General features: G+C 45.6%; 2 protein-coding genes across 3 annotated transcripts in view; both read right to left on the reverse strand.

Annotated features, from left to right (window-relative positions):
- Nucleotides 1–3,302: 3,302 nt before the first annotated feature.
- On the reverse strand, nt 3,303–11,821 carry COPRS (coordinator of PRMT5 and differentiation stimulator). The gene is made up of 4 exons (XM_012449280.2): nt 11,678–11,821; nt 9,088–9,154; nt 4,532–4,750; nt 3,303–3,724 (listed from the first exon to the last, which is right to left on the reverse strand). The coding sequence occupies exons 1-4, from the start codon at nt 11,774–11,776 to the stop codon at nt 3,555–3,557; spliced, it is 555 nt and encodes a 184-aa protein (XP_012304703.1). The 5' UTR covers nt 11,777–11,821; the 3' UTR covers nt 3,303–3,554.
- A 3,606-nt stretch (nt 11,822–15,427) lies between these two features.
- UTP6 (UTP6 small subunit processome component) overlaps nt 15,428–25,579 on the reverse strand; it is a 37,761-nt gene continuing 27,609 nt past the window's right edge. For both annotated transcript variants that reach the window (XM_012449279.2, XM_012449278.2), the window contains 3 exons: nt 21,130–21,196; nt 19,636–19,708; nt 15,428–17,624 (listed from right to left, as the gene is read on the reverse strand). In XM_012449279.2, coding sequence (XP_012304702.1) covers nt 17,467–17,624; nt 19,636–19,708; nt 21,130–21,196 — 298 coding nt within the window. In that variant the 3' untranslated portion in view covers nt 15,428–17,466. The remainder of the gene's footprint in view (nt 17,625–19,635; nt 19,709–21,129; nt 21,197–25,579) is intronic.

The raw sequence follows: 25,579 nt of genomic DNA on the forward strand, positions 1-25,579 counted from the left end.
CTCCTGACCTCAAGTGATCCACCTGCCTCTGCCTCCCAAAGTGCTGGGATTACAGGCGTGAGCCACTGTCCCCAGTCAAGGCCTGGGGGCATCTTTTTGCAAGACAGTCCCGACTGCCTACAAGCACTAACATCTATCACTCTCTGAGGACCTGGCTCCCCCGGGACACTCCAAGAAGCAGGGCTCCTCTTCCATCTGCCCTTAGCATTGCCCAATCTTCTCTCTTCTGTCTTCTCTACCATATCTCATAAACCAAGATATGGTTTTTGTTTTGTTTTGTTTTTTTGCAGCAGGGGGGCTGGAGAAAACTATTTCCTTCCAAATTTTTTCAAGACGCACAGTCTGTTAGCCCAAAACCCCTTTGCCTCCTTACCAAAAAACAAATTAAGTAAATCCATTTTGTAAAACAAAAGCCAGAAAGATTTCTTAGCTGCTTTCAACTCTGCCGCATGCCTCCACTCAGGCAATGACAGAGAGCCAACAGCCTGTTTGCATGGAGAGGGCAATGAAGGAGAGAAAACAAATACACATCTCAAATGATAATCCAGACGCTTGATCCACACACATTTCCTCTCCCATCACTCAAGATTTTGGCGGTGGTCAGTTGTGGTTTCTTTCTTGTTAAACGATATTGTTTGAAAGAAAAGTTAGAATAAAAGTTACTCTTTTGTTCCTCCTAACAGGCCCCTAGTACCTATATTTCTCAACCGCCTCTTGCGACCTTTGACCTTCTCCCCATTCCTTCCCTTTCTCTCCCATCACTGTCTCTTCTCAGGCTGACATTCTGAGAGGAGCTGGCCAGAAGTCACCATTGCCCCAGTCAAGAGAAGAAATGGGCCTGGCATGGTGGTTCACTCCCGTAATCCCAGCACTCGAGGCAGGTGGACCACCTGATGTCAGGAGTTCGAGACCAGCTTGGCCAACATGGTGAAACCCTGTCTCTACTAAAAATACAAAAAATTAGCTGGGTGTGGTGGCAGGTGCCTGTAATCCGTAACTTGGGAGGCTGAGGCAGGAGAATCGCTTGAACCTGGGAGGTGGAGGTTGCAATGAGCTGAGATGGCACCTTTGCACTCCAGCCTGGGCAACAGCGTGAGACTCTATCTCAAAAAAAAGAAAAGAAAGAAAGAGGGAGGCTGAGGTGGGTGGATAACCTGAGGTCAGGAGTTCAAGACCAGCCTGGCCATCATGGAGAAACCTCATCTTTAAAATAAAATAAAATAAAATAAAAAAAGAAAGAAAAACAGTTTAAATGGTTAAATGCTCAATTAACTGCTATGGAGTATACTAAAATTTCATTATCTGAAAGCTTTTCTTGAGTCAGCTTCAATAAGGAGGCAGGAAGATATGAAACAATTCCTGAGCCTGTCAGACACAAAGGTGACTTATCTAGTGTATCCCAGACCTGCCACGGTGTGGCCCAGACCATGCTGCTATCTTCGCACACATGCAGGGTCAAGAATGGACCTGAGAGTCACATGTGCATCTAGGTCCTATTTCTGCTGCTCACTGTGTGATTTTTTTTTTTTTCTTCTTTTTTTTTGAGACAGAGTCTTGCTTTGTCTCCCCTCCTGGAGTGCAGTGGCATGATCTCGGGTTCAAGCAATTCTCCTGCCTCAGCCTCTTAAGTAGCTGGGACTACAGGCACGTGCCACCACATCTGGCTAATTTTTGGTAGTTTTAGTAGAGACAAGGTTTCACTATGTTAGCCAGGATGGTCTTGATCTCCTGACCTCAGGTGATCCACCTGCCTCAGCCTCCCAATGTGCTGGGATTACAGGTGTGAGCCACCACGCCAGGCCTGGTCAAAACACTTTGAGTCTTCATTCCCATCTCTAAAATGAGGTAAATTTTTAAGAGGGACTGCATGTAATTGTGAAACCCCATCTCTACTAAAAATACAAAAGTTAGCTGGGTGTAGTGGCACACGTCTTTAGTCCCAGCTACTGGGGAGGGTGAGGCAGGAGAATTGCTTGAACCCGGGAGGCAGAGGTTGCAGTGAGCAAAGATCACACCACTGCACTCCAACCTGGGCAACAGAGCAAGACTTCATCTCAAGAAAAAAAAAAAAAAGATTAAATGAAAAACCAAGTTTCATGTCAACTAAGGATTATGCAACCGCTGGTTTAACTAATTTCCCATTTAGTTTATCGGCCTAGGGAAAGACTGTTAACTAAGTGTATGTTCCATTTTCTATGAACAGGAAAACAAACCAGCTACAAAATCACCAATGTCTCCTAGATTCCTATCCTTGATCAACAGTCCTAGATCTACAGAAGCAAAACTAAAATTTTTTCTTTCACAGAGTAGTTTTAAGCATCCAAACGTTTGAATTCTTAAAATGTCATTCAGGGCATACCTGTAATCTCAGCACTTGGAAGGCTGAGACCATCCTGGCTAACATGGTGAAACCCCGTCTCTACTAAAATACAAAAAATGAGCCAGGCATGGTGGCACGAGCCTGTAGTCCCAGCTACTTGGGAGGCTTAGGCAAGAGAATCCCTTGAACTGAGGAGGCAGAGGTTGCAGTGAGCCCAGACCACACCACTGCACTCCAGCCTGGGCAAGATCGAGACTCCATCTCAAAAAAAAAAAATGTCATTCAGGGACTTTAAGTGAAGGAGTGAAGGCCAGGTAAGATGGCTCACACCTGTAATCCCAGCATTTCAGGAGGCCAAGGCAGCTGGATCACCTGAGGTCAGGAGTTCAAGACCAACACAGCCAACACGACAAAACCCAGTCTCCACTAAAAATACAAAAATTAGGCGGGCATGGTGGTGGGCACCTGTGATCCCAGCTACTCAGGAGGCAAGGCAGGAGAATTGCTTGAACCCGGGAGGCAGAGGGTGCAGTGAGCCCAGATTGCACCACTACTCCAGCCTGGGCAACAGAGCAAGACAGAAGGGAGGAAGAAAGAAAGGGAGGAAGGGAGGGATGGAGGGACTACTCAGAAGTATCTAATTAAAAGGGAAAAAAGCAGGCCAGGCTCAGCAGCTCACACCTGTAATCCCAGCACTTTAGGAGGTCAAGGTGGGTGGATCACTTTAGGCCAGGAGCTCGAGACCAGCCTGGACAACATGGTGAAACCCTGTCTCTACTAAAAATACAAAAGATTACCCGGGCATGGTGGCGCATACCTATAGTCCCAGCTACTCAGGAGGCTAAGGTACAAGAATTGCTTAAACCTAGGAAGTGGAGGTGGCAGTGAGCCAAGATTGCACTACTGCACTCCAGCCTGGGTGACACAGTGAGACTGTCTCAATAAATAAATAAATGGGAAAAATGCAGACGAAGCATACTGGTTGTTTTTTTTTAACATTTATTTACAAAGAACACAACTCCTCTGACACAAACACACACACATTCCAAGGAGGAGCCCATTAAGAACAACAACAGACTGAGGAGAACAATGGGGCCTTATTGAACACTGGTCTGTGTACCCCAGACTAGAGATCACCATGAACATTTTCTCAGATACAGCTTTTTACCTCCAAGACAGGAAAAGAGATCCTGACATGGAGGCCCACCCATCTATAAGGCAGAAAGCTCCACACTCAATCTTCGGCATCGTCAAACTGTCCTGTTTCAAAGACCATCTTGGAATAATGGGGTATCAATGGAGGCGGGTGGTGCCAGCTGGGGTCATAGATCATGTCTCCTTGTGGGGCACAGCACACCCAGGGTTTGAGCTCTTGAGAAATGCTCTCCTGGATGTCATCAGCATCTGCAGGCAGTTTTAAAAGACAGATTAAGGGAGTTTTAAAAGACAGATTAAGTGAAGGAAGGTAAAAACAGACAGCCAAAACCTTGGACTTATTTTGTTTAAAAACACACAGAGTCCTCCTTTCCTGAAGAATTGTAAATGTGTTCATTCTGAACAGCTGAGAAGCTGTGCTTCTCAGACAAGGGTTCTTAGCAGTGGAGAGGAAGCAAACTGGGTAACACAGCCCTTCTATCTGCAGCTGCTCAAGTCATAGCAGAGATTTTTGGAGACAGTAACAGTTCTGAAGTTAAAACAGCAATACATGGCCCGGCGCGGTAGCTCACGCCTGTAATCCCAGCACTTTGGGAGGCTGAGGCGGGCGATCACAAGGCCAGGAGATTGAGACCATCCTGGCTAACATGGTGAAACCCCATCTCTACTAAAAATATAAAAAATTAGCCAGGCGTGGTGGCACACACCTGTAGTCCCAGCTACTCGGGAGCCTGAAGCAGGAGAATCACTTGAACCTGGGATGCAGAGGTTGCAGTGACCTGAGATCAGGCCACTGCACTCCAGCCTGGGCAACAGAATGAGACGTCTCAGAAAAAAAAAAAAAAAAAACAGCGATATATCACAGAGTCCAATGCAAAATTTGCATATATGTTTGTTTTCAATACAAAAGAGAAGATGTCACAGAAATTGCAGACCTGTAACAGATACCAGGGTAAGCTCATAGATGTGGACCCCTCCAAACCGTCTGCCTTCAGGGCTAGTCTGATAGGTGTGTCTGAGAAGACCAGTTCAGGACCCCAGAGACTCCACACCTACCATATGGATTCCCTTGATCTGCTTTCAACTCCAAGTCCCAGTCCTCATGAAAAAGACCACTAGGCTGTTCCTTGGGTGGAGAGTTTGTTCCTCCTGACAGCTCCCACGTATTCAGTTCTCCATCAGAGTCCTCCTCATCCACAGCAAAGCCTTCCTCTTCAGAATGGGTGCCCTCACCCTGGACAGGACTGTCATTAGGGACGCTCTGTGCTCCGCGGACTAAGAAATCAACAAAGAGAAGATAGCCTTAGTGACAAACCAAAGAGGACCTGCTGTGTGCTCAGTAAATTTTTGGCAAACTTACTAAGAAGGTAGTAAACAAGTGTGCAGACTGTTCTTTAGTCACATAAGCACCTTTTGTTTGGTTGGTTTCTTTTAATTCCTTAGAATGCAACTGGAATGAGCACTTTTTAAAATATGTTGTTCTGGGCTGGGCACGGTGGCTCATGCCTGTGATACCAGCACTTTGGGAGCGAAGGCAGGCAAATTACCTGAGGTCAGGAGTTTGAGACCAGACTGGACAACACGGTAAAATGCCATCTCTACTAAAGATACAAAAATTAGCTGGGCATGGTGGCGGGAGCCTGTGATCCTAGCTACTTGGGAGGCTAAGGCAGGAGAATCGCTTGAACCCAGGAGGCAAAGTTTGCAGTGAGCCGAGATCGTGCCACTGCACTCCAGCCTGGTGACAGAGCGAGACTCTGTCCCCAAAAAAAAAAAATGCTGCTCTGTGTATGTTTTTAGAAGAGCTGATAATTTATTTTCAATAAGATGTTTTGTCTTATACAAGGCCATTAATTGTCAAGTCCTTTAATTTACAAAGAAAGCCAGGGACAGTTTACGTTTTCAGGTGGTTGGCATGTCATTGGGGCAAAGGGCCTCTGATAAATAATACACTTTCAAAATACAAGCTTGAATTGAGCTTTTGCTCTTTTATTCTTCCCTTCTGCCTCAAAGAGCATGTTAGAGGTGAGCACAGGGACAAAGGGGAGCAGGGGCACTGCAGACAGAAGACCAGAGCCCGTCTAGTCACAATGGCAGTACCTAGTGGCTCCTTCTGACATCGGGGAGGCCAGAAGGTACATTTTCAAAAGGCCTCATAAAAATGGAAGAAAGACTGGGAAAAGATAATGGATTTCCAAGCACTTAGTGCTCTGGTGATGCCAGGTCCCAGGAGAGAAGGCAATCAGCCTAAAAACAGCCATGCTCTTAATACTGAAACAACAGTAACTGTGATAAACGATAAAGTGATAATTCAGAGCAAGGGGTCTAGAGACAGACTGCCTGGTTTCAAATCCCTGTTTTGTCAGTTACAAAACATGTGACTGGGCCAGGTGCAGTGGCTCACACCTGTAAACCCAGCACTTTGGGAGGCCGAGGTGGGTGGATTGCTTGAGCTCAGGAGTTCAAGACCAGCCTGAACAACACAGCAAAACCCTGTCTCTACAAAAAATTCAAAAAAATTAGCTGGGTGCGGTGGCACACACCTGTAATCCCAGCTACTCAGGAGGCTGAAGTAGGACAATCACTTAGCCTAGGAGGCAGAGGCTGCAGTGAGCCAAGATCGTGCCATTGTACTCCAGCCTGGACGACAGTGAGAGCCTGTCTCAAAGAAAAAAAAAAAGTGTGACTGAGCTGAAATTTACTTAACTAGTTCCATAACATAAATATAGAATTACCATATGACCCAGCAATCCCAGTCCTAAACATATACCCAAAGGAACTGAAAACAGGTGTTCAAATAAAACAAGGATACTCACAGCAGCACCATTTACAATCGCCAAAAAGTAACCACAACACAAATGTCCATCAATGGATGAACAGATAAACAAAATGCGGTATATCCAAACAATGGAATGATTCAGCCATAAAAATGAATGCAGTGCTGATAATGCACCTTGAAAATACACTAAGTGAAAGAAGCCAGACACAAAAGGCCACATATGGTTATGATTCCATTTACAGGCAACTCACATTTGCTTATCCAGAATAGATAAATCCACAGAGACAGAAAGCAAATTAGTGGTTGCCAGGAGTTCAGGGAAGGAAGAAAGGGAGTACTTGGTGAACACAGGGTTTCCTTTTAGGGTGACGAAGATTCTGGAACTAGACAGTGGTGATGGTTGCACAACACTGCCATTGTGCTAAAAGGCCACTGAATTATATGCTGTAAAATGGTTAAATGGTAAATGTATGTTATGTATCTTTTACCACGATTTTTTTTTTTTTGACACACAGTCTTGCTCTGTCGCCCAGGCTGGAGTGCAATGGCGCGATCTCCGCTCACTGCAATCTCCGCCTCCCGGGTTCCAGTGATTCCCCTGCCTCAGCCTCCCAAGTAGCTGGAACTACAGGTGCCTGCCACCATGCCCCAGCTAATTTTTTGAATTTCAGTAGAGATAGGGTTTCACCATGTTGGCCAGGATGGTCTCGATCTCTTGACCTCGTGACTTGGCCTTCCCAAGTGCTGGGATTACAGGCATAAGCCACCAATCCTGGTTGTTGTGAGAGTTACTTTAAAAGAAAAAAAAGGGCTGGGCACAATGGCTCACACCTGTAATCCCAGCACTTTGGGAGGCCGAGGCAGGTGGATCATCTGAGGTCAGGATTTTGAGAGCAGCCTGGCCAACGTGGTAAAACTCCCTCTCCCTTAAAAATAGAAAAATTAGCCAGGAGCCGTGGTACACACCTGTAATCACAGCTACTCGGGAGGCTGAGGCACGAGAATTACTTGAACCCAAGAGACAGAGGTTGCAGTGAGCCGAGATCACACTACTGCACTCCAGCTTGGGCAACAGAGTAAGACTCCATCTCAAAAAAAAAGAAAAAAAAAAGGGGGCGTGCCAGGTGTTCACACTTGTAATCCTATCACTTTGGGAGGCTGAGGCAGAAGGATCAGTGAAGTCAGGAGTTCAAAACCAGCCTCGCCAACATGGTGAAACCCCATTTCTACTAAAAATACAAAAATTAGCTAGGCATGGTGGCACATGCCTGTAATCCCAGCTACTTGGTAGGCTGAGGTAGGAGAATGCTTGAACCCAGGAGGTGGAGGTTGCAGTGAGTCAAGATTGCACCACTGCACTCCAGCCTGGGCAACAAGAGCAAAACTCCATCCAAAAAAAAGAAAAGAAAGAACACCAGGCACGGTGGCTCACGCCTGTAATCCTAGCACTTTGGGAGGCTGAGGCGGGCAGATCACCTGAGGTCAGGAGTTCAAGACCAGCCTGACCAATACGGTGAAACCCCATCTTAAAAAAAAAAACAGAAAGAAAGAAAGAAAAAAAAAAGCCGGGGAGGGGAGTCGGCATGGTGGCTCATGCCTATAATCTCACACTTTGGGAGGCCCAGGTGGACAGACAACGAGATTAGGAATTTGAGACCAGCCTGGCCAACACTGTGAAACCCCGTCTCTACTAAAAACACAAAAATTAGCCCGGCATGGTGGTGCATGCCTGCAGTCCCAGCTACTCGGGAGGCTGAAGCAAGAGAATCACTTGAATCCAGGAGGCGGAGGCTGCAGCGAGCCAAGATCACGCCACTGCACTCCAGCCTGGGTGACAGAGACAGACTATCTCCAAAAAAAAGGAGAAAGAAAGAGACATTGAGAACTGTGCCTGGCACATAGTGAGTCCTGTATAAGCATTATTTCCCGTGACTATATTATGTGCTTGATCTAGACCAGCACTATCTGCAATGAGGGAAGTATTCTATAAGCTGTGCTGTCCAGCAGGCCAGTGCTAGCAACATGTGGCTACTGAGCACCAGAAATGTGGATAGCGCAAACAAGGAAGTGAATTTCTCATTTTATTAAGTTATAATTAACATAGCATCAGTGGCTAGTGGCTATTCTATTAGATAGTATTGCTCTAGTTACTTTCACCCAAACCTCATAATGACCCCAATGAGGACAGTATCAGCCCTATTTTAAAGATGGGAAAAAGCTAAGAAATCAAGCCCATGACTCTCTGACCCAGCAGGGAAACCAAAAACAATGTGCCTGGCTCCAAAGCCTATAAAGTAATCCCCCCCATTTATTCAGTTTTGCTTTCCATGGTTTCAATTATCCATGGTAAGGTACAATCAAGATATTTTGAGAGAGGACACATTAACTTTTATTTTAACTTTATCACCTAACTTTTATTACAGTATATTGGCATAATTGTTCTACATTCATATTGTTATTAATCACATATGCATAATTTATAAGTTAAACTTTATCAGAGATAGTATATATGGGGAAATAAAGCAGTTTCAGGCATCCACTGGGGGGGGGGTGGTTCTTAGAATGTACTCCCCAGGAAAAAGGGGAAATTGGTGTACTATTTTCACCAATTTCTCTTGGTAGAAGGATGGGTTTGAACATAAGGAAAGTCCAGGACTTCCCTTAAGGAAGCACCAAGCAAGGCTTCCAAAGGAGGGTACTGTTCAACACTGGGCAGAGAAGGCCACTAAGCAGCAAAGACCGGGCTAAAACAGAAGGTAAATGAGACAGAGGACTATCCTTCTCCTCACGTCCTTAGTCTCCCCAACTTCCACTGTCTCTGCCAGCTACTTGCCTAGTCGATCCATAGCCTTCTCAGTCTCTCTCTCCTGACTGGAGTGGTCAACTGTAGCAAAGCCAGCCTGCAGGAAGAAGAAATGATTACCAAGGACTTGAGTATCTGGGATATGCCCAGTATTCAGCTATTGCTTCTCAACCTCACCCACTCTTCCATACTCCCCTTGTGATGCAGGGCTGGGACTCTGCCACCCACTTTTCTGCTTTGCCCTGTTAAACTGGGCAAGGCTGGAGGGAGAGGGGCCTTGTTCCTTCCTATTCACGTAGGCATCACCTCATGACACTTCACCGTGGTGGCAGGGATGCCTTCCTATAACAGCCACAGAATCCAGTACACAGTTCTGAGAACTCTAGCAGAGCCAGCCTCAACACTGAGCCTTTTCTTTAAAGGTCTGGGTCCCAGGACTCTCCTCCAAGCTCAGAGACCCCTACACCAGCTGGGGCAGTGCCTCCTCCTTAAAGGTTGGAATTTCAGCTCTGCAGAGCCTTTACTCTAAGCTTTTAAATTTTAATCAACTTCATATCTTTGTTCCTTCAGCCACAGGGTTGGTAGCTGTTCCCTGCGGTTACCACCTCCATGTACATGCTTTACCTTTTCAGTTACTTAATAACTTTATAGCAACTCTATCAAATTCTGTTTCCTCCCTGACACATTGAGGTGGGGGAAGCTTTAGTTCCTCTGCAATGCTGAGCACTGAAGGCAATATTTCTAATCTAATTGAAGACCTTCCCACACAGCCAACCAAATGCTTCTCTGCTCCCATCACTCAGAAGTTCTTGAAACCCTATGACCTCCAAGACCTCTTTCTAAAGAAAAACGAAATATTCCTGCCTGCATAAAAAGACCTGATTCTGGCCGGGGGCAGTGGCTCACACCTGTAATCCCAGCACATTGGGAGGCCAAGGCAGGTGGATCACGAGGGCACAAGATCGAGACCACCCTGGCCAACATGGTGGTGAAACCCCATCTCTACTAAAATACAAAAAATTAGCCGGGAGGTGGTGCATGCCTGTAGTCCCAGCTACTCAGGAGGCTGAGGCAGGGGAATCACTTGAACCCGGGAGGCGGAGGTTGCAGTGAACCCAGATCGTGCCATTGCACTCCAGCCTGGCAACAGAGTGAGACTCCGTTTCTAAAAAAGAAAAAAGAAAGAAAGACCTGATTTTGATCACAGCTCTGCCACCCATTCAGTGTGTGGCCTTGAACACATCACTTCAATTACCATGCCTGAGTTTGCTTCTCCAGAAATTGGGGGTGACTGTTGTAACTCTGCAGGGGCTGATGAGGTACCATTTATGAAACATGGCATGTAGCAAGAGTGTAACATTTCTTGAATTTAAATTCACCTTTTCTGCTACATCTGAACTGCACTTGGCACCTGCTCCAATCAGCATTCATTATCTAGTCATGTCTGGGTTTAATCATTCAATTCCACCCCCTGTAGTCAGTGACAACCGCGGGTCTTTGCAGCCCAAGGAGAAGTCAGACCTAAATCACTGCCACGGTCTTCTAACCATCTTCTCATCCAGCCATCTGGCCCAGCGTTACAAAATTAATCACTACTCTGCTCAAAACCTTCAATAGCCCTCCACTGAGGGAGCACAAAATTAGCCATGGCATTCACACATCCCCTCCTCCCCCACTCCTATCAACCTGTTGAGCACAGTTCTCTGCATGCTCTGGGACCCAACTCCAAGCCATGTGCCCTGTACTTTTTCATCTCCACGCCTCTGCAAACACCACCAGCCTCTCACCTTTATCCCTTCCTGCTGTGCCCTGACAAAATTAGTCCCATTCTGTTCCGCACTCCAAAGTAATGTGCTTTATAAGTGTCGCTGCATTTTTCATATCTTACTTTGGCTGAGTACCATCTTTGAGGCATCATTCATCCAGTCAGTATGTCTCTCTCCTGTGCCAGGCACTATGCTAGGCTGGACAAACAGCCCTAACAGAGGGTTCCTACTGTCCAGCGGTTCACCACCTAGCCGGGGACTGACTGTAAACAAGGGCAGGTGATGACTGTAATAACGGTCTCCGGAAAACCGGGAGCTGTCTAACGTACATGAAAACAAGTTTCTGGAAACCCTGCGTCAAAGAGGGCCTTTTTGGTTTCAGTAAGGAGAAGGGCGAGCGCGCAAGTGATATCATCTGGGGCTCAGGGTTAGCGGGCATTCCCACCAACGGACAGAGGTCCACAGGTCCGTCAACTCAAGTCCCTCTCCTCACCGCCCTCACCTGGCCCTCGCCCAGGCTCCTGGCAGCGGGCCCCGGCTCTGGGTCACCAGCGTCCCCTTCCATTTACTAAATCCGCAGCGGCGCCTAGCGGGCGAATAGCCTTCCCTCCCGACCCGGCGCGCCCACCCACGGCCTCTGGGTTCCCAGTCCCGCAACACCGCGGGCCCTAGGCCTGGCCGTTTTCAGCTCGAGCGCGAGCCCAAACGGCGCTCGGTGTCGCGGGGCGGCCCGAGGCCGGCCAGAGGCGCTTCCCCCGCCCGGCGGCCCCCGCCCAGCCCGGCCCCGCGAGCCCCGCGACTCCCAGCCCCAGGCTGCGGATGGCTGTAGCGCTCGGCCCCCATGCGATGCTCACCTCCGGGCTGGGGGGCGCCTCCCGCGCGCTCTGCAGCGGCGAGCCCCGAGACGGCTCCGCGGCCCCCTGCGCCTGGGCCCTGGCGTCCTGAGGGTCCATGCCTGGCTGCCCACGGGTCGGCGCCCTGGACGCCGTGGGCTACGTGACGCACCGGCCCGGCTACCGCCGAGAGGATCCGCCGTAGAGGGGCCAATCAGCCTGGGGGGTCCCGGCCGAGAAGGCGGGGCGCGAGGGGAGGGTCACGAGGAAGCGGGGGCGGGGCGGCGCAGGGGGCGGGGCGCGCGGCCTCGCAGAACCCGCCCCTCCCTCTCCCGCGCGAAATGTGAAACAATCTCCGGGACTGATTTTGGTAACTCCTCCCGGTGCAGATCCTAAGTCTGGACGACTAGCTGGGAGTGAAACGGCAAGCGTGCCCTATGCGGCCACTCGGGGTGTGCTCCAGCTTTAAAACCCAGTGTGGGTAAGACACATCAGCAACCTAGTGACCTCCACCTTGAGTTAATGATCGTCTTTGAAGTTAATCCATTAGAAACCACGATAGATGATTAAAACACAAACTACAATGTGCGGTAGACACAGAATACAGACCACGACGCTTCTCATAACCCTGAACATTCGGGGCTCCTGTAGTTCGACGCTCAACGCCTGATACTCTACAACCTAATTATTTTCCTTTTTGCCTCGAAAGGTGGCTTCTGGGGACAGGCAGGGCCTGAGCTTGTAACAACCCAAATGGAAAGACAGCCTTCCCTGCCTTCCCCACAGTGCCTAACCTCTAACAAATCAGCTTAAAGTGTGCTCATCACATCAACACATGAGAGACCCTCTTCCTTAATCCCCTCAAAGACTATCGTTTGTACAACACAAACGGCATCTGGAAAAATTTAGCATAAAACTGACACACAATGTTCAATTTTATGTTTTTTCTCTATGCAGATGTTCCTACACAGGAGTCAGTAATGTCCAGTAGAACCTTCTTTAATGTGGAAATAAAAGTTATACTATCTGTGCTGTCCAATATGGTAACTATATACCTGCTGAGCACTTGAAATGTGACCAGTGTGAATGATAAACTGAGTAATTTTAATAAATTGCTACGTGTGCCTAGGAGCTACTGTTTCTTTCTTTCTTTTTTTTTTTAAGACAGGGTTTCACCATGTTGGTCAGGCTGGTCTTGAACTCCCGACCTCAGGTGATCCGCCCGCCTTGGCCTCCAAAATGCTTGGATTACAGGCGTGAGCCACCACGCCTGGCCAGAGCTACTGTTTCTAACAGTGTAACTCTAGGTATACCAGCCAGATGCATTTTCATAACCTGCAATAGTTAGAATCAGATATAGGGATGTGATGACACCAGGTGGCCACCTTTATAGCCTTGTGTTAAGGAGACTACCACTTTCCTCTTTGCTCCCTACTCTGTACAACACATATTTCTTTTGTAAATAAAGTGCCAAATAAGATTTAGAATGTTAAACTTCCAAAGACTTAAGGGAGAGGAAAAAGAGGATTTTTTTTCTTATTTTAAAACAAATGACAAGAAAACAGTACAAAAGTTCAAAATACAAATGTTCTAAAATAGACTCTAACATTCAAAGAAATTTAATATATAATAAAGGTAGGCTGGGCATGTCGGTTCACACCTGTAATCCCAAGACTTTGGGAGGCCGAGGCAGGTGAATCACAAGGTCAGGAGTTCAAGACCAGCCTGGCCAACATGGTGAAACCCCATGTCTACTAAAAATACAAAAAAATTAGCCAGGCATGGTAGCGTGTGCCTGTAATCTCAGCTACTTGGGAGGCTGAGGCAGAGAACTGCTCGAACCCAGGAGATGGAGGTTGCAGTAAGCTGAGATGGTGCCCCTGCATGCCAGCCTGGGCGACAGAGCGAGACTCTCGTCTCAATAAATAAATAAATAAATAAACACACAAATAAAATAAAGGTAACATTACAAATCAGCAGAGAGAAAAATAACTGGCCAAACAGTGTTGGAAAAATTAACTAACTGCTTGGCAAAAAAGACAGTTGTTATCAGCACCAGAAAGAACTTTCAAGCATTTTAAAAACAGATTATCACAGGCGCGCGCGCGCGCACACACACACACACACACACACACACACACACACACAATACCCCAGGGCATCAAAAATTGCCACAAAAGGCGGGCACCTGCAATCCCAGCTACTTGGGAGGCTGAGGGAGGGAGAAGTGCTTGAACCCAGAAAGCAGAGGTTGCAGTTAGATGCACTCCACTGGATCCACTGCACTCCAGCCTAGCCCACAGGGTGAGACTCCATCTCAAAGACAAAAACATTACCACAAAAAAAGCTGGGAGTAAAATTATTTGCAACAAATAAAAAGACATTCATATACTTAATATATTTTTTAAAACTCTGGGCCGAGTGCAGTGGCTCTTGCCTGTAATCCCAGCACTCTGGGAGGCCAAAACGGGTAGATCACAAGGTCAGGTGTTCGAGACCAGCCTGGCCAACATGACGAAACCCTGTCTACTAAAAATACAAAAAATTAGACAGGCGTGGTGATAGGCACCTGTAATCCCAGCTACGCATGAGGCTGAGGCAGGAGAATCAATTGAATCCAGGAGGTGGAAGTTGTTGCAGTGAGCCGAGATCATGCCACTGCACTCCAGCCTGGGCGACAGTGCGAGACTCCGTCTCCAAAACTCTGGCCAGGCACAATGGCTCATGCCTGTAATACCAGTACTTTGGGAGGTTGAGGTAGGATTGCCTGAGTCCAGCAGCCTAAGAGACCAGCCCCGGCAACTTAGCAAGACCCATCTCTACAAAAAAAATATAAAATTAACCAGGTATGGTGGTGTGCACCTGTAGTCCCAGCTACTCAGGAGGCTGAGGCAGAAGGATCATTTGAGCCCAGAAGTTAAGGCTTTAGTGAGCCATGATCACACCACTGCACTCCAGCCTAGGCAACAGAGCAAGACCCTGTCCAGTTTAAAAAAAAAAAAAAATTAACTCTTATAAATAAATTAGTAAGAAAAAAGTTTTAAAAATAGGCTAGTTGGCCAGGCGCAGTGGCTCACGCCTGTAATCCCAGCACTTTGGGAGGCCGAGGTTGGATCACGAGGTCAAGAGATCAAGACCATCCTGGTCAACATGGTGAAACCCCGTCTCTACTAAAAATACAAAAAATTAGCTGGGCGTGGTGGCACGTGCCTGTAATCCCAGCTACTCAGGAGGCTGAGGCAGGAGAATTGCCTGAACCCAGGAGGCGGAGGTTGCAGTGAGCCGAGATCGCACCATTGCACTCCAGCCTGGGTAACAAGAGCGAAACTCCATCTCAAAAAAAAAAAAAAAAAATAGGCTAGCTGGGCATAGTGGTTCACGCCTGTAATCCCAGCACTTTGGGAAGCTGAGGAGGGTGGATCACAAAGTCAGGAGTTCAAGATCAGACTGGCCAAGATGGTAAAACCCCGTCTCTACTAAAAATAGAAAAATTGCCCAAGCGTGGCGCCTGTAATCCCAGCCACTTTGGGAAGCTGAGGCAGAGAACTGCTTGAACCCAGGAGGCAGAGGTTGCAGTGAGCCCAGATTGCACCACTGCACTCCAGCCTGAATGACAGAGACTCCATCTCAAAGAAAAAAAAAAGGATGTGAAAAGATGAGGAACACAAAATATACTAACTTCACTAATATCAAAGAAAAGTATGTTAAAACAATGATATATCACATTTCATCTATAAAATGGTAAAAATAAAAACTATAATGACAACAGTACAGGTTAGGGTATTAATACTTTCATCTATTGCTTGAAAGAAGGAGCAAATTGGCAATATATATCAATATGCTCTAAAAGCGATATCCTTTAATCCAGTAATTCCACTGTCAAATGTCAGTCTCCTCAGGAAATAGCCAGGGATGTGAATGAAGATTGACAAGAATCTTCATCAACAGCATAGTTATAATTTTTTTAAAAATTAGAAATGACAGAGTCCAACCGGAGGATTAGCAAAATAAATTATGGCTCATTTTTACAATGTAATGTTATGAATTCATTAAATGTTTTTAAGGCTATTTAATGACACAGAAAAGCAACACTAAGTGAAATGTAACATTAAACTACACTGAATGCTTCTCCCAGTGACATCATGTTAAGCTAAAGGGTACAATTCACACAGTTGCCTCCTGCTCCTGGAATGCTCTCTTATTTTTTTGATCCAAGCCTGCCTTCCACTCTTACTGCTAATGTTTCTCTGCACTTGAATCTATTCCCTACCCACTTCCCTTCTTTTGTTGCTGGGTCGCCTCAATGCAAACACTTTTCTGATCATAAGTCCCAGAAGACAGAATACACATTTTTTTTTTTTTTTTTTGAGACGGAGTTTCGCTCGTTACCCAGGCTGGAGTGCAATGGCGTGATCTTGGCTCACTGCAACCTCCGCCTCCTGGGTTCAGGCAATTCTCCTGCCTCAGCCTCCTGAGTAGCTGGGATTACAGGCACGCGCCACTATGCCCAGCTAAGTTTTTTTTTTGTATTTTTAGTAGAGACGGGGTTTCACCATGTTGACCAGGCTGGTCTCGATCTCTTGACCTCATGATCCACCCACCTCGGCCTCCCAAAGTGCTGGGATTACAAGCTTGAGCCACCGCGCCCGGCCAGAAGACACTTTTATATGGTTTTAACCTTCTTGACGGACTTCTGGCAATATCCAGCACTTCCTTTTCTGCTGATCCAATCAGCTTTCTTAGGACATTCAGCTGATTTTGCAACCCCTACTTCTTTCCTGCACATATGGGCACTCAAATATTTCCTGAATGAATGAATGGGTAAATAAGTGTAAATCCAATTTCGATAAAGAAAACCAAATTACTGAGTTTAACTCAAGATAGAGTACAGGATGCTTTTGCTTTTATCACCACACTATTCTATTTCCTCCATTATTTTCCAGAACAAATGCATACCATGTATCTTTTATAATGAGAATAAACCAACAAAACTGTAAATTATCCTTCATTTCTTTGGTTGTTGTGTTTTTTTGTTTTTTGTTTGTTTGTTTTTTTGAGGAGTTTTGCTCTTGCTGCCCAGGCTGGAGTGCACTGGCGTGATCTTGGCTCACTGCAACCTCCACCTCCCAGGTTCAAGCAATTCTCCTGCCTCAGCCTCCCAATTAGCTGGCATTACAGGCACTCACCACCATGCCCAGCTAATTTTCATATTTTTAGCAAAGACAAGGTTTCACCATATTGGCCAGGCTGGTCTCCAACTCCTGCCCTCAAGTGATCCACACACACTGGCCTCCTAAAGTGCTGGAATTATAGGTGTGAGCCACTGTGCCTGGACACTTTCCTTCATTTTAACTGGCTCCTAGATTGAGATTAGAGATACTCATGCTTGACCTGGGATAATAAATAAAACCCATTCATATGCTTTCATGTATTTTGGAAAACATTTAGGACCTGTGGTAGATCTGGCCTCAACATTAAATCAGCAGTTCTCTTTACTGGAATTAGAGATTAGCACATCAAGCTGAGCACGGTGTCATGTACCTATAATCCCAGATACTCGGGAGTCTGAGGCAAGGGTCACTTGAGTTCAGGAGTTCAAGACCAGCTGGGGCAAAAGAAAAAGACAAAATTTTTTTTTTTTAATTTTTAAAAAAGACTAACAAGTTAACATAAAATTAAACTGTATCTCGAAACTAGACAGCCATCTTGTCTGCCATCACTGAGCAAATTACAGATGGACTTATAATACAAATTTGCCCACAGGGCTTGCTTGCAATACTATTTCACAAAGCTGGCTGTATTCTTCCTCTTCACAAATGGCCAGTCTGATGCATAGCATGTTTAGCTACAAATGCCTCTGCTGACTCTCCCTGCAACATTTTCATCGCTCGCCAGTAGATCTGTCCACAGTTCTCAGGTCTACCAAGGGGGTGGTTCAATTCTTCTTTGATATAATCCATCCAAAGATCTTAAAAAAAAAAAAAAAAAAATACACACAATTATATAACTGACAGAGTATTATTAGGTAACCTTATTAAATATCAATTCAAATCAAGATTTCTAAGAAATTTAACTTCTCACTGTTATTTCCCTAGAATGCTTTGTTTAACAATACTTCTCTTAGCTTCTTTAAACGTTAAGGTTTTGGGGTTGTATGTTTTTTGTTTTTGGTTTTTGAGACAGGGTCTCACTGTGTTGCCCAGGCTGGAGTGTAGTGGTAGGACCACAACTTACTACAGCCTCAACCTCCTGGGTTCAAGCAACCCTCCTGCCTCAGCCTCCAGGGCAGCTGGGACCACAGTATACCACCATGTTTGGCTAACTTTTTATTTTTTGTAGAAACAGGGTCTCACCATATTGCCCAGACTAGTCTTTAACTCCTGGGATCAAGCAATCCTTCTGCCTTGACTTTCCAAAGTGCTGGGATTACAAGTGTAAGTCACCATGCCTTACCAGTTTTTTTCTTTTTCAGCAGAAAACCTTCACATCAATCATAAATCATACAGACACATCAGTCTGTATTAATTAATGAACTCAAAAATACTAAACGTTTTGGCTAGGCACAGTGGCTCATACCTGTAATCACAGCACTTTGGGAGGCTGAGGCGGGCAGATCACCTGAGGTCAGGAGTTCAAGACCAGCCTAGCCAGCATAGCGAAACCCCATCTCTACTGAAAATACAAAAATTAGCCAGGCATGGTGGTATGCATGCCTGTAATCCCAGCTACTTGAGAGGCTGAGGCACAAGAATCGCTTGAACCTGGGAGACCGAGGTTGCAGTGAGCCAAGATTGCGCCACTGCACTCCAGCCTGGGTGACAGAGTAAGACTCCGTCTCAAAACAAAATAAAAATAAACAAATCAATGTTTATGAGTTCATAAATAAAATCCACAGATTTTACACGACATACCTATACCCAGAAGTATGTTGTATAAGTCCTAAAATGAGGGCAATGTGGAGACAGCCAACAACAAATGTCAATTAGCATCTCACGTTTACCCCTCTGATGTAACTCCAAATACATTTTTTTAAGAGAACAAAACCATGCAAATCCTTCTCTAATGCTTTCTCAATTAGCCTCTCACATTTACCCCTTTGATATAACATTAAATACATTTTTGTTTTGTTTTATTTTTCTAAATACAGTTTTTTGTTTTCGTGTGTGTGTTTTTTTTTTCTAAATATATTTTTTTAAGAGAACAAAACCATGCAAACCTTTCTCTAATCCAGAGCGGGTGTTTTTGGTTTTTGTGTTTGGAACAGGGTCTCACTCTATCGCCCAGGCTAAATGCACCGCAGCCTCAACCTCCTGGGGCCCAAACAATCCTTCTACTTAAGCCTCCTGAGTAGCTGGGACCACAGGTAAGTACCACCACACCCAGCTAATTTTTTTTAATGTTTGTAGAGATGGGGGTCTCACTATGTTGCCCAGGCTGGTCTCATATTCCTGAGAAATCCAGAGATCTTAACAGAAGGCCCATGGACCCCTGAGCTTATGATCTTGAAATAATAAATAAAATTATATGCTCAAGTATTTATGCACAAAGCAACTGAGGAGGTAGAGGAAAACTATGAGTTTTATTTTAAAAGAGGGTTAGGATGCAGAAAAAAAAAAGAAGAAAAGATGTAGTTTTTCTGTTTTTTTGAGACAGAGTTTTGCTCTGTCGCCCAGGCTGGAGTGCAATGGCACAATTCTCAGCTCACTGCAACCTTCACGTCGCAGGTTCAAGCAATTCTCCTGCCTCAGCTTCACGAGTAGCTGGGATTACAGGCACATGCCACCACACCCAGCTAATTTCTGTTTTTAGTAGAGATGGGTTTTCACCATTTTGGCCAAGCTGGTCTTGAACTCCTGACCTCAGGTGATCTGCCTGCCTCAGCCTCCCAAAGTACTGGGATTACAAGCGTCAGCCACTGCACCCAGCCAAGAAACACTGTTCTAACCATACTAATTGGTCACGAATTAAGGTTTACTTACCAGAATCTGCAGATCCAAACTCTCTCAAAGCTCTCTCATAATATTCTCTTATGTTCGCCATACTGCAGGATTCCTGACAAAGATAGACAATCTTACCTCAAAAGCCTGATTTATAACATAACAAATTCATTCCAACCATATTGTTAAGCAGCTATTGTCTGTCAGGTATTTGAAGGAGAAGGTGGGTCAGTCAGAGTTTAACATGAACACAACCTGGCTCTCGACTTTTCCAGGAAAAAAATCAAAGCCACTCAACAGAACCATACCTGGTTCAATTTTTTTACTGTAGTAGCATGGAGAAAGGTGCTATTAGAAAAAAGTGGGGGACATAGTCAGCTTCACAGAAAACAGTATTTGAAGGTGTTGAGGAATTAATGGGATTTAAATAAAGAAACATCGGGGCCGGGCACGGTGGCTCACACCTGTAATCCCAGCACTTTGGGAGGCCAAGGCAGGTGGATCACGAGGTCAAGAGATCGAGACCATCCTGGTCAACATGGTGAAACCCCGTCTCTACTAAAAATATATAAAATTAGCTGGGCATGGTGGCGCGTGCCTGTAATCCCAGCTACTCAGGAGGCTGAAGCAGGAGAACTGCCTGAACCCAGGAGGCAGAGGTTGCGGTGAGCCGAGATCGCGCCATTGCACTCCAGCCTGGGTAACAAGAGCGAAACTCCGTCTCAAAAAAAAAAAAAAAAAAGAAACATCGAAGGTTCTACTCGTTTTGAGTAAGGATTTCTTCCTTTTGAATATCTGGGCCCTGATTCTTGTCATATCCACCTTAAAATAAACACTAGTTATATGACCTTCAGCAAGTTTTTAAACCCTCTGACCTTAAACATTTCCTCACCTATAAAACAAGGATAGTATCTCTTAGCACAACTACAAGTATTAGATTAAAATGCTGATGAATTATGTACCTAGCAGAATAGCTATAACTAACGTTACAACCAATAACTGCCCATTCTCTACCTATTTTTTAAAAATGTATTCGCGCTGGCCTTGGTGGCTCACGCCTGTAATCCCAGCACTTTGGGAGGCTGAGGCAGGTGGATCATGAGGTCAGGTGTTCAAGGCCAGCCTGGCCAACATGGTGAAATCCCGTCTTAAAAAAAAAAACATGTATCTGTGCCAGGCACGGTGGCTCACACCTGTGATCCCACCACTTTGGGAGGCCAAGGCAGGCGGATCATGAGGTCAGAAGTTTGAGAACAGCCTGGTCAACATGGTGAAATCCCATCTCTACTAAAACTAAAAAAATTAGCTGGGCGTGGTGGCTAGTGCCTGTAATCCCAGCTACTCGGGAGGCTGAGGCGGGAGAATGGCTTGAACCTGGGAGGTGGAGGATGCAGTGAACCAAGATCGCACCACTGCACTCTAGCCTGGCAACAGAGCGAGACTCAGTCTAAAAAAAAAAAAAAAAAAAAAACACTCCCATAGATTAGTAACCACTAATCCATTTCCAGACAAGAAATGCTGAAACAGAAAACTTACTTGCTCCTTTTCAAACTGAATCATTTTCCTGAAAAAGTCAACTGAAAATGGACGACTCTCTTGTAAACTAAAAAGGAAGAAGAAAATGTTATCTTCCACAATGACAAAAAGCCTCTTACATCTCATAAATGTAAATACCCAGACCAGTGCCTCCACAATACATGGTTTAATAAAGATTTGACTTCAAATCAATGCAAGGATTTGACCTGATGGCCAGTCACTCTCACGACTCAATGACCACTAATGACTTTCTCTTCATAATCATATTTTTTTTTTTTTTTTGAGACAGAGTCTTGCTCTGTCACCAGGCACTAGGCTGGAGTACAGTGGCATGATCTTGGCTCACTATAACCTCCGCCCCCCAGGTTCAAGCAATTCTCCTGCCTCAGCCTCCCGAGTAGCTGGGACTACAGGCGCTCACTACCACACCCAGCTAATTTTTGTATTTTTTAGCAGAAACGGGGTTTCACCATGTTGGCCGGGATGGTCTCAATCTCTTGACCTTGGCCTCCTAAATTGCTGGGATTATAGGCGTGAGCCACCTCGCCTGGCCTTTTTTTTTTTTTTCCTTGAGACAGGGTCTCACTTTGTCACCCAGGCTGGAGTGCAGTATTGCAATCACAGCTCACTGCAGTCTTGAATTTCCAGGCTCAAGAAATCCTCCTGCCTTATTCTCTAGAGTCGCTGTGACTATAGGCATGCACAACCACACATGGCTAATTTTTCAAATTTTTTGTAGAGAAGAGGTCTCAGTAGGTTACCCAGGCTAGTCTCGAACTCCTGGGCTCAAGCAATCTTCCCACCTCGGCCTTCTGAAGTGCTAGAATTACAGGCGTGAGCCACCATACCTGGTTCAATTTTCTTACTGTGCTCTTCTTTCTCAATTGTAGAGTTTTCAAGTTCCCTCAACTACATGTCAAAGTCTTTTGGAAAATCAGTAATTCCATATCTAGGAATATGTTCTAAGGAAATGATTTCTAATATGGACAAATAATTGTGCTGAAATATTCATCAAAACAGTATCACTGTGGTCAAACAAGTTATACTGCATCCACTGCCAGGTGCAGTGGCTCACACCTATAATCCCAGCACTTTAGGGGGCCAAGGCGGATGGATCACCTGAAGTCAGAAGTTCGAGACCAGCCTGACCAACATAGTGAAACTCCATCTCTACTGAAAATACAAAAATTATCTGGGTGTGGTGGCAGGCGCCTGTAATCCCAGCTACTCAGAAGGCTGAGGCAGGAGAATCCCTTGAACCCTGGAGGCAGAGGTTGCAGTGAGCAAAGATCCAGCCTGGGCAACAGAGACTCTGTCTCAAAAAAAAAAAAAAGTGACACTGCAGGCATCCCCAGAGTGGTGTATCATACAGCTTTCTCTTCTTTTTTTTTTTTCCTTTTAGACAAAGTCTCCCCGTCACCCAGGCTGGGGTACAGTGCTGAGATCATGACTCCCTGCAGCCTAGAATTCCTGGGCTCAAGCAATACTCCTGACTCAGCCTCCCGAATAGCTGGGTCCATAGGTGTAAACCACCACGTCTGGCTAATTGTTTCTCATTTTTAGTAGAGAAAGGGTCTGGCTATGTTGCCCAGGCTGGTCTTCCACTCCTGGGTTCAAGCGATTGTCCCACCTCAGCCCTGGCCACCTAAAGTGCTGGGATTATAGGAATGGCATGAGCCACCATGCTTGGCCTCTTTATTTTTTTAACGTTTTTATTTTTTGAGACAGGCTCTCCCTTTGTTGTCCAGGCTGGAGTGTAAAGGCACAATCATAGCTCACTGCAGCCTCCAACTCCTGGGCTCAAGCAATTTTCCCACCTTGGCCTCCTAAAGCACTGGGATTACAGGTGTGAGCCACAGCGCCCATCAGTCATTTTTTTTTTTTTTTTTTTTTTAGACAGAGTCTTGCTTTTGTCACCCAGGCTGGAGCGCAATGGCATGATCTCAGCTCACTGCAACTTCCGCCTCCCTGGTTCAAGCAATTCTCCTGCCTCAGCCTCCCAAGTAGCTGGATTACAGGCACCTTTCAACACACTCAGCTAATTTTTGTATTTTTAGTAGAGATGGGGTTTTGCCATGTTGACGAGGTTGGCCTCGAACTCCTGACCTCGTGATCCTCCCGCCTCAGCCTCCCTAAGTGCTGGGATTACAGGCAGGAGCCACCACACCTGGTGGCCATGTATTATTTTAATTTCAACTTTTATTTTAGATTCAGGGGAGTACATGTGCAGGTTTGTTATATGGGTATATTTTGTGACACTGAGGTTTGGGGTAGACTGACCCCGTAACCTAGGTAATGAGCATAGTAATCGATGGGTAGCTTTTCAGCCCTTTCCTCCTTCCCCCACCCTGTAGTGTCTACTATTTCTGTCTTTATGTCCATGTGTACCCAGTGTTTAGCTCCAAATTATAAGTGAGAACATGTAGTATTTGGTTTTCTGTTCCTGTGATAACTTGCTTAGACAATGGCCTCCAGCTGCATCTGTGCTACTGCCAAGAACATGATTTTGTTCTTTTTAACGGCTGCATAGTATTCCATAGAGTATATATACTGCATTTTATTTATCCAATTAACTGGTGATAAGCACCTAGGTTGATTCCATGCCCTTACTATTGTGAATAGTGCTGTGATGAACAACATACAAGTACATGTCTCTTTGATAGAACTGTTTATTTTACTTTGGGTATATATCTAGTAATGGGATTGCTGAGATGAATGGCAGATCTGTTTTAAGTTCTACCAGAAATCTCCAGACTGATTTCCACAGTGGCTGAATAATTTACATTCCCACCAACAGTGTACAAGATTTTCCCTGCAGCCTTGCCAATATCTATAATTTTTTGATTTTTTGATAATAGCAATTCTGACTAGTGAGACGGTATCTTATTGTGGTTTTGATCTGCATTTCTCTAAGGGTTAGTCATATTGAGCATTTTTTCATATGTATGTTGGCTGCCTTCAATACAGCTATTATGTTTGTTTTGTTTTGGGTTTTGTTTTTGTTTTGAGATAGGGTCTCGCTCTGTCACCAAGGCTGGAGTGTAGTAGTACACACACGGCTCACTACAGTCTCAACCCTGGACTCAAGTGATCCTCCCACTTCAGCCTCCCAAGCAGCTGAAATCACAGGCACATGTCATGACACCCAACTTTTTTTTTTTTTTTTTTTTTTTTTGAGACGGAGTCTCGCTCTTGTTACCCAGGCTGGAGTGCAATGGCGCGATCTCGGCTCACTGCAACCTCCGCCTCCCGGGTTCAGGCAATTCTCCTGCCTCAGCCTCCTGAGTAGCTGGGATTACAGGCACGCGCCACCGTGCCCAGCTAATTTTTTTTTGTATTAGTAGAGACAGGGTTTCACAATGTTGACCAGGATGGTCTCGATCTCTCGACCTCGTGATCCACCCGCCTCGGCCTCCCAAAGTGCTGGGATTACAGGCTTGAGCCACCGCGCCCGGCCTTTTTTTTTTTTTTTAGCATTTTTAGTAGAAATGAAGTCCTGCTGTGTTGCCTAGGCTGGTCTCAAATGCTTGGGCTCAAGCGATCCTCTTGCTTCAGTCTCCCAAAGTGCTAAGATTAAACATCTTGACCCACTGTGCCCAGCTCATATAGCTTTGTTTAATAAATGATGTTTATAAAGAATTTTTGGCTGGGCACAGTGTCTCACACCTATAATCCCAGAACTTTGGGAGGCCAAGGCAAGAAGATCACTGGAACCCACAATGTCAAGATCAGTTTAAGCAACAAAGCGAGACCCCCAATTACACAAAAAATTTAAGAATTATCTGGGCATGGCCAGGCATGGTGGCTCACACCTGTAATCCCAGCACTTTAGAAGTCTGAGCTGGGCAGATCACTTGAGCCCAGAAGTTCAAGACCAGCCTGGGCAACATGGTGAAACCCCATCTCTACCAAAAATTTAAAAATTACCTGAGTGTGGTGGCACACACCAGTAGTCCCAACTACGTGGGAAGCTAAGGCACAAGAATTACTTATACTAGGGAGGCAGAGATTACAGTGAGCCAAGATGGTGCCACTCAGCCTGAGCAACAGAGCAAGAAAAAATTAGGCCCAGCACAGTGGCTCTCACCTGTAATCCCAACACTTTGGGAGGCCGAAGCAGGCTGATCACCTGAGGTCAGGAGTTCGAGACCAGCCTGGCAAACAAGGCAGAACCCCATATCTACTAAAAATGTAAAAATTAGCCAGGTGTGGTGGCAGAAGCCTGTAATCCCAGCTACTTGAGAGGCTGAGGCAGGAGAATCGCTTGAACCCGGGAGGTGGAGGTTCCAGTGAGCCAAGATTGCACCACTCCACTCCAGCCTGGGCAACAGAGCAAGACTCCATTTCACAAAAAAAAAAAAAAAAGAAAAAAGAAAAAAAATTTTTTTAAACCGTAAATAAAATTATAATTATAGGCTGGGCACGGTGGCTCACACCTGTAATCCCAGCA

Source organism: Aotus nancymaae, unplaced genomic scaffold (genome assembly GCF_030222135.1).
Source record: "Aotus nancymaae isolate 86718 unplaced genomic scaffold, 86718_ANA_hifiasm-v0.15.2.pri h1tg000072l, whole genome shotgun sequence".
NCBI classification, from domain to species: Eukaryota; Metazoa; Chordata; class Mammalia; order Primates; family Aotidae; genus Aotus; species Aotus nancymaae.

Coding starts and splice junctions, on each gene's coding strand:
- COPRS (XM_012449280.2), bottom strand. CDS start 11,776: ATGGACCCTCAGGACGCCAGGGCCCAGGCGCAGGGGGCCGCGGAGCCG. Junction 9,155..11,677: donor AGGCGCCCCCCAGCCCGGAG/GTGAGCATCGCA, acceptor TTCTTCCTGCAG/GCTGGCTTTGCTACAGTTGA. Junction 3,725..4,531: donor AGATCAAGGGAATCCATATG/GTAGGTGTGGAG, acceptor AACTGCCTGCAG/ATGCTGATGACATCCAGGAG.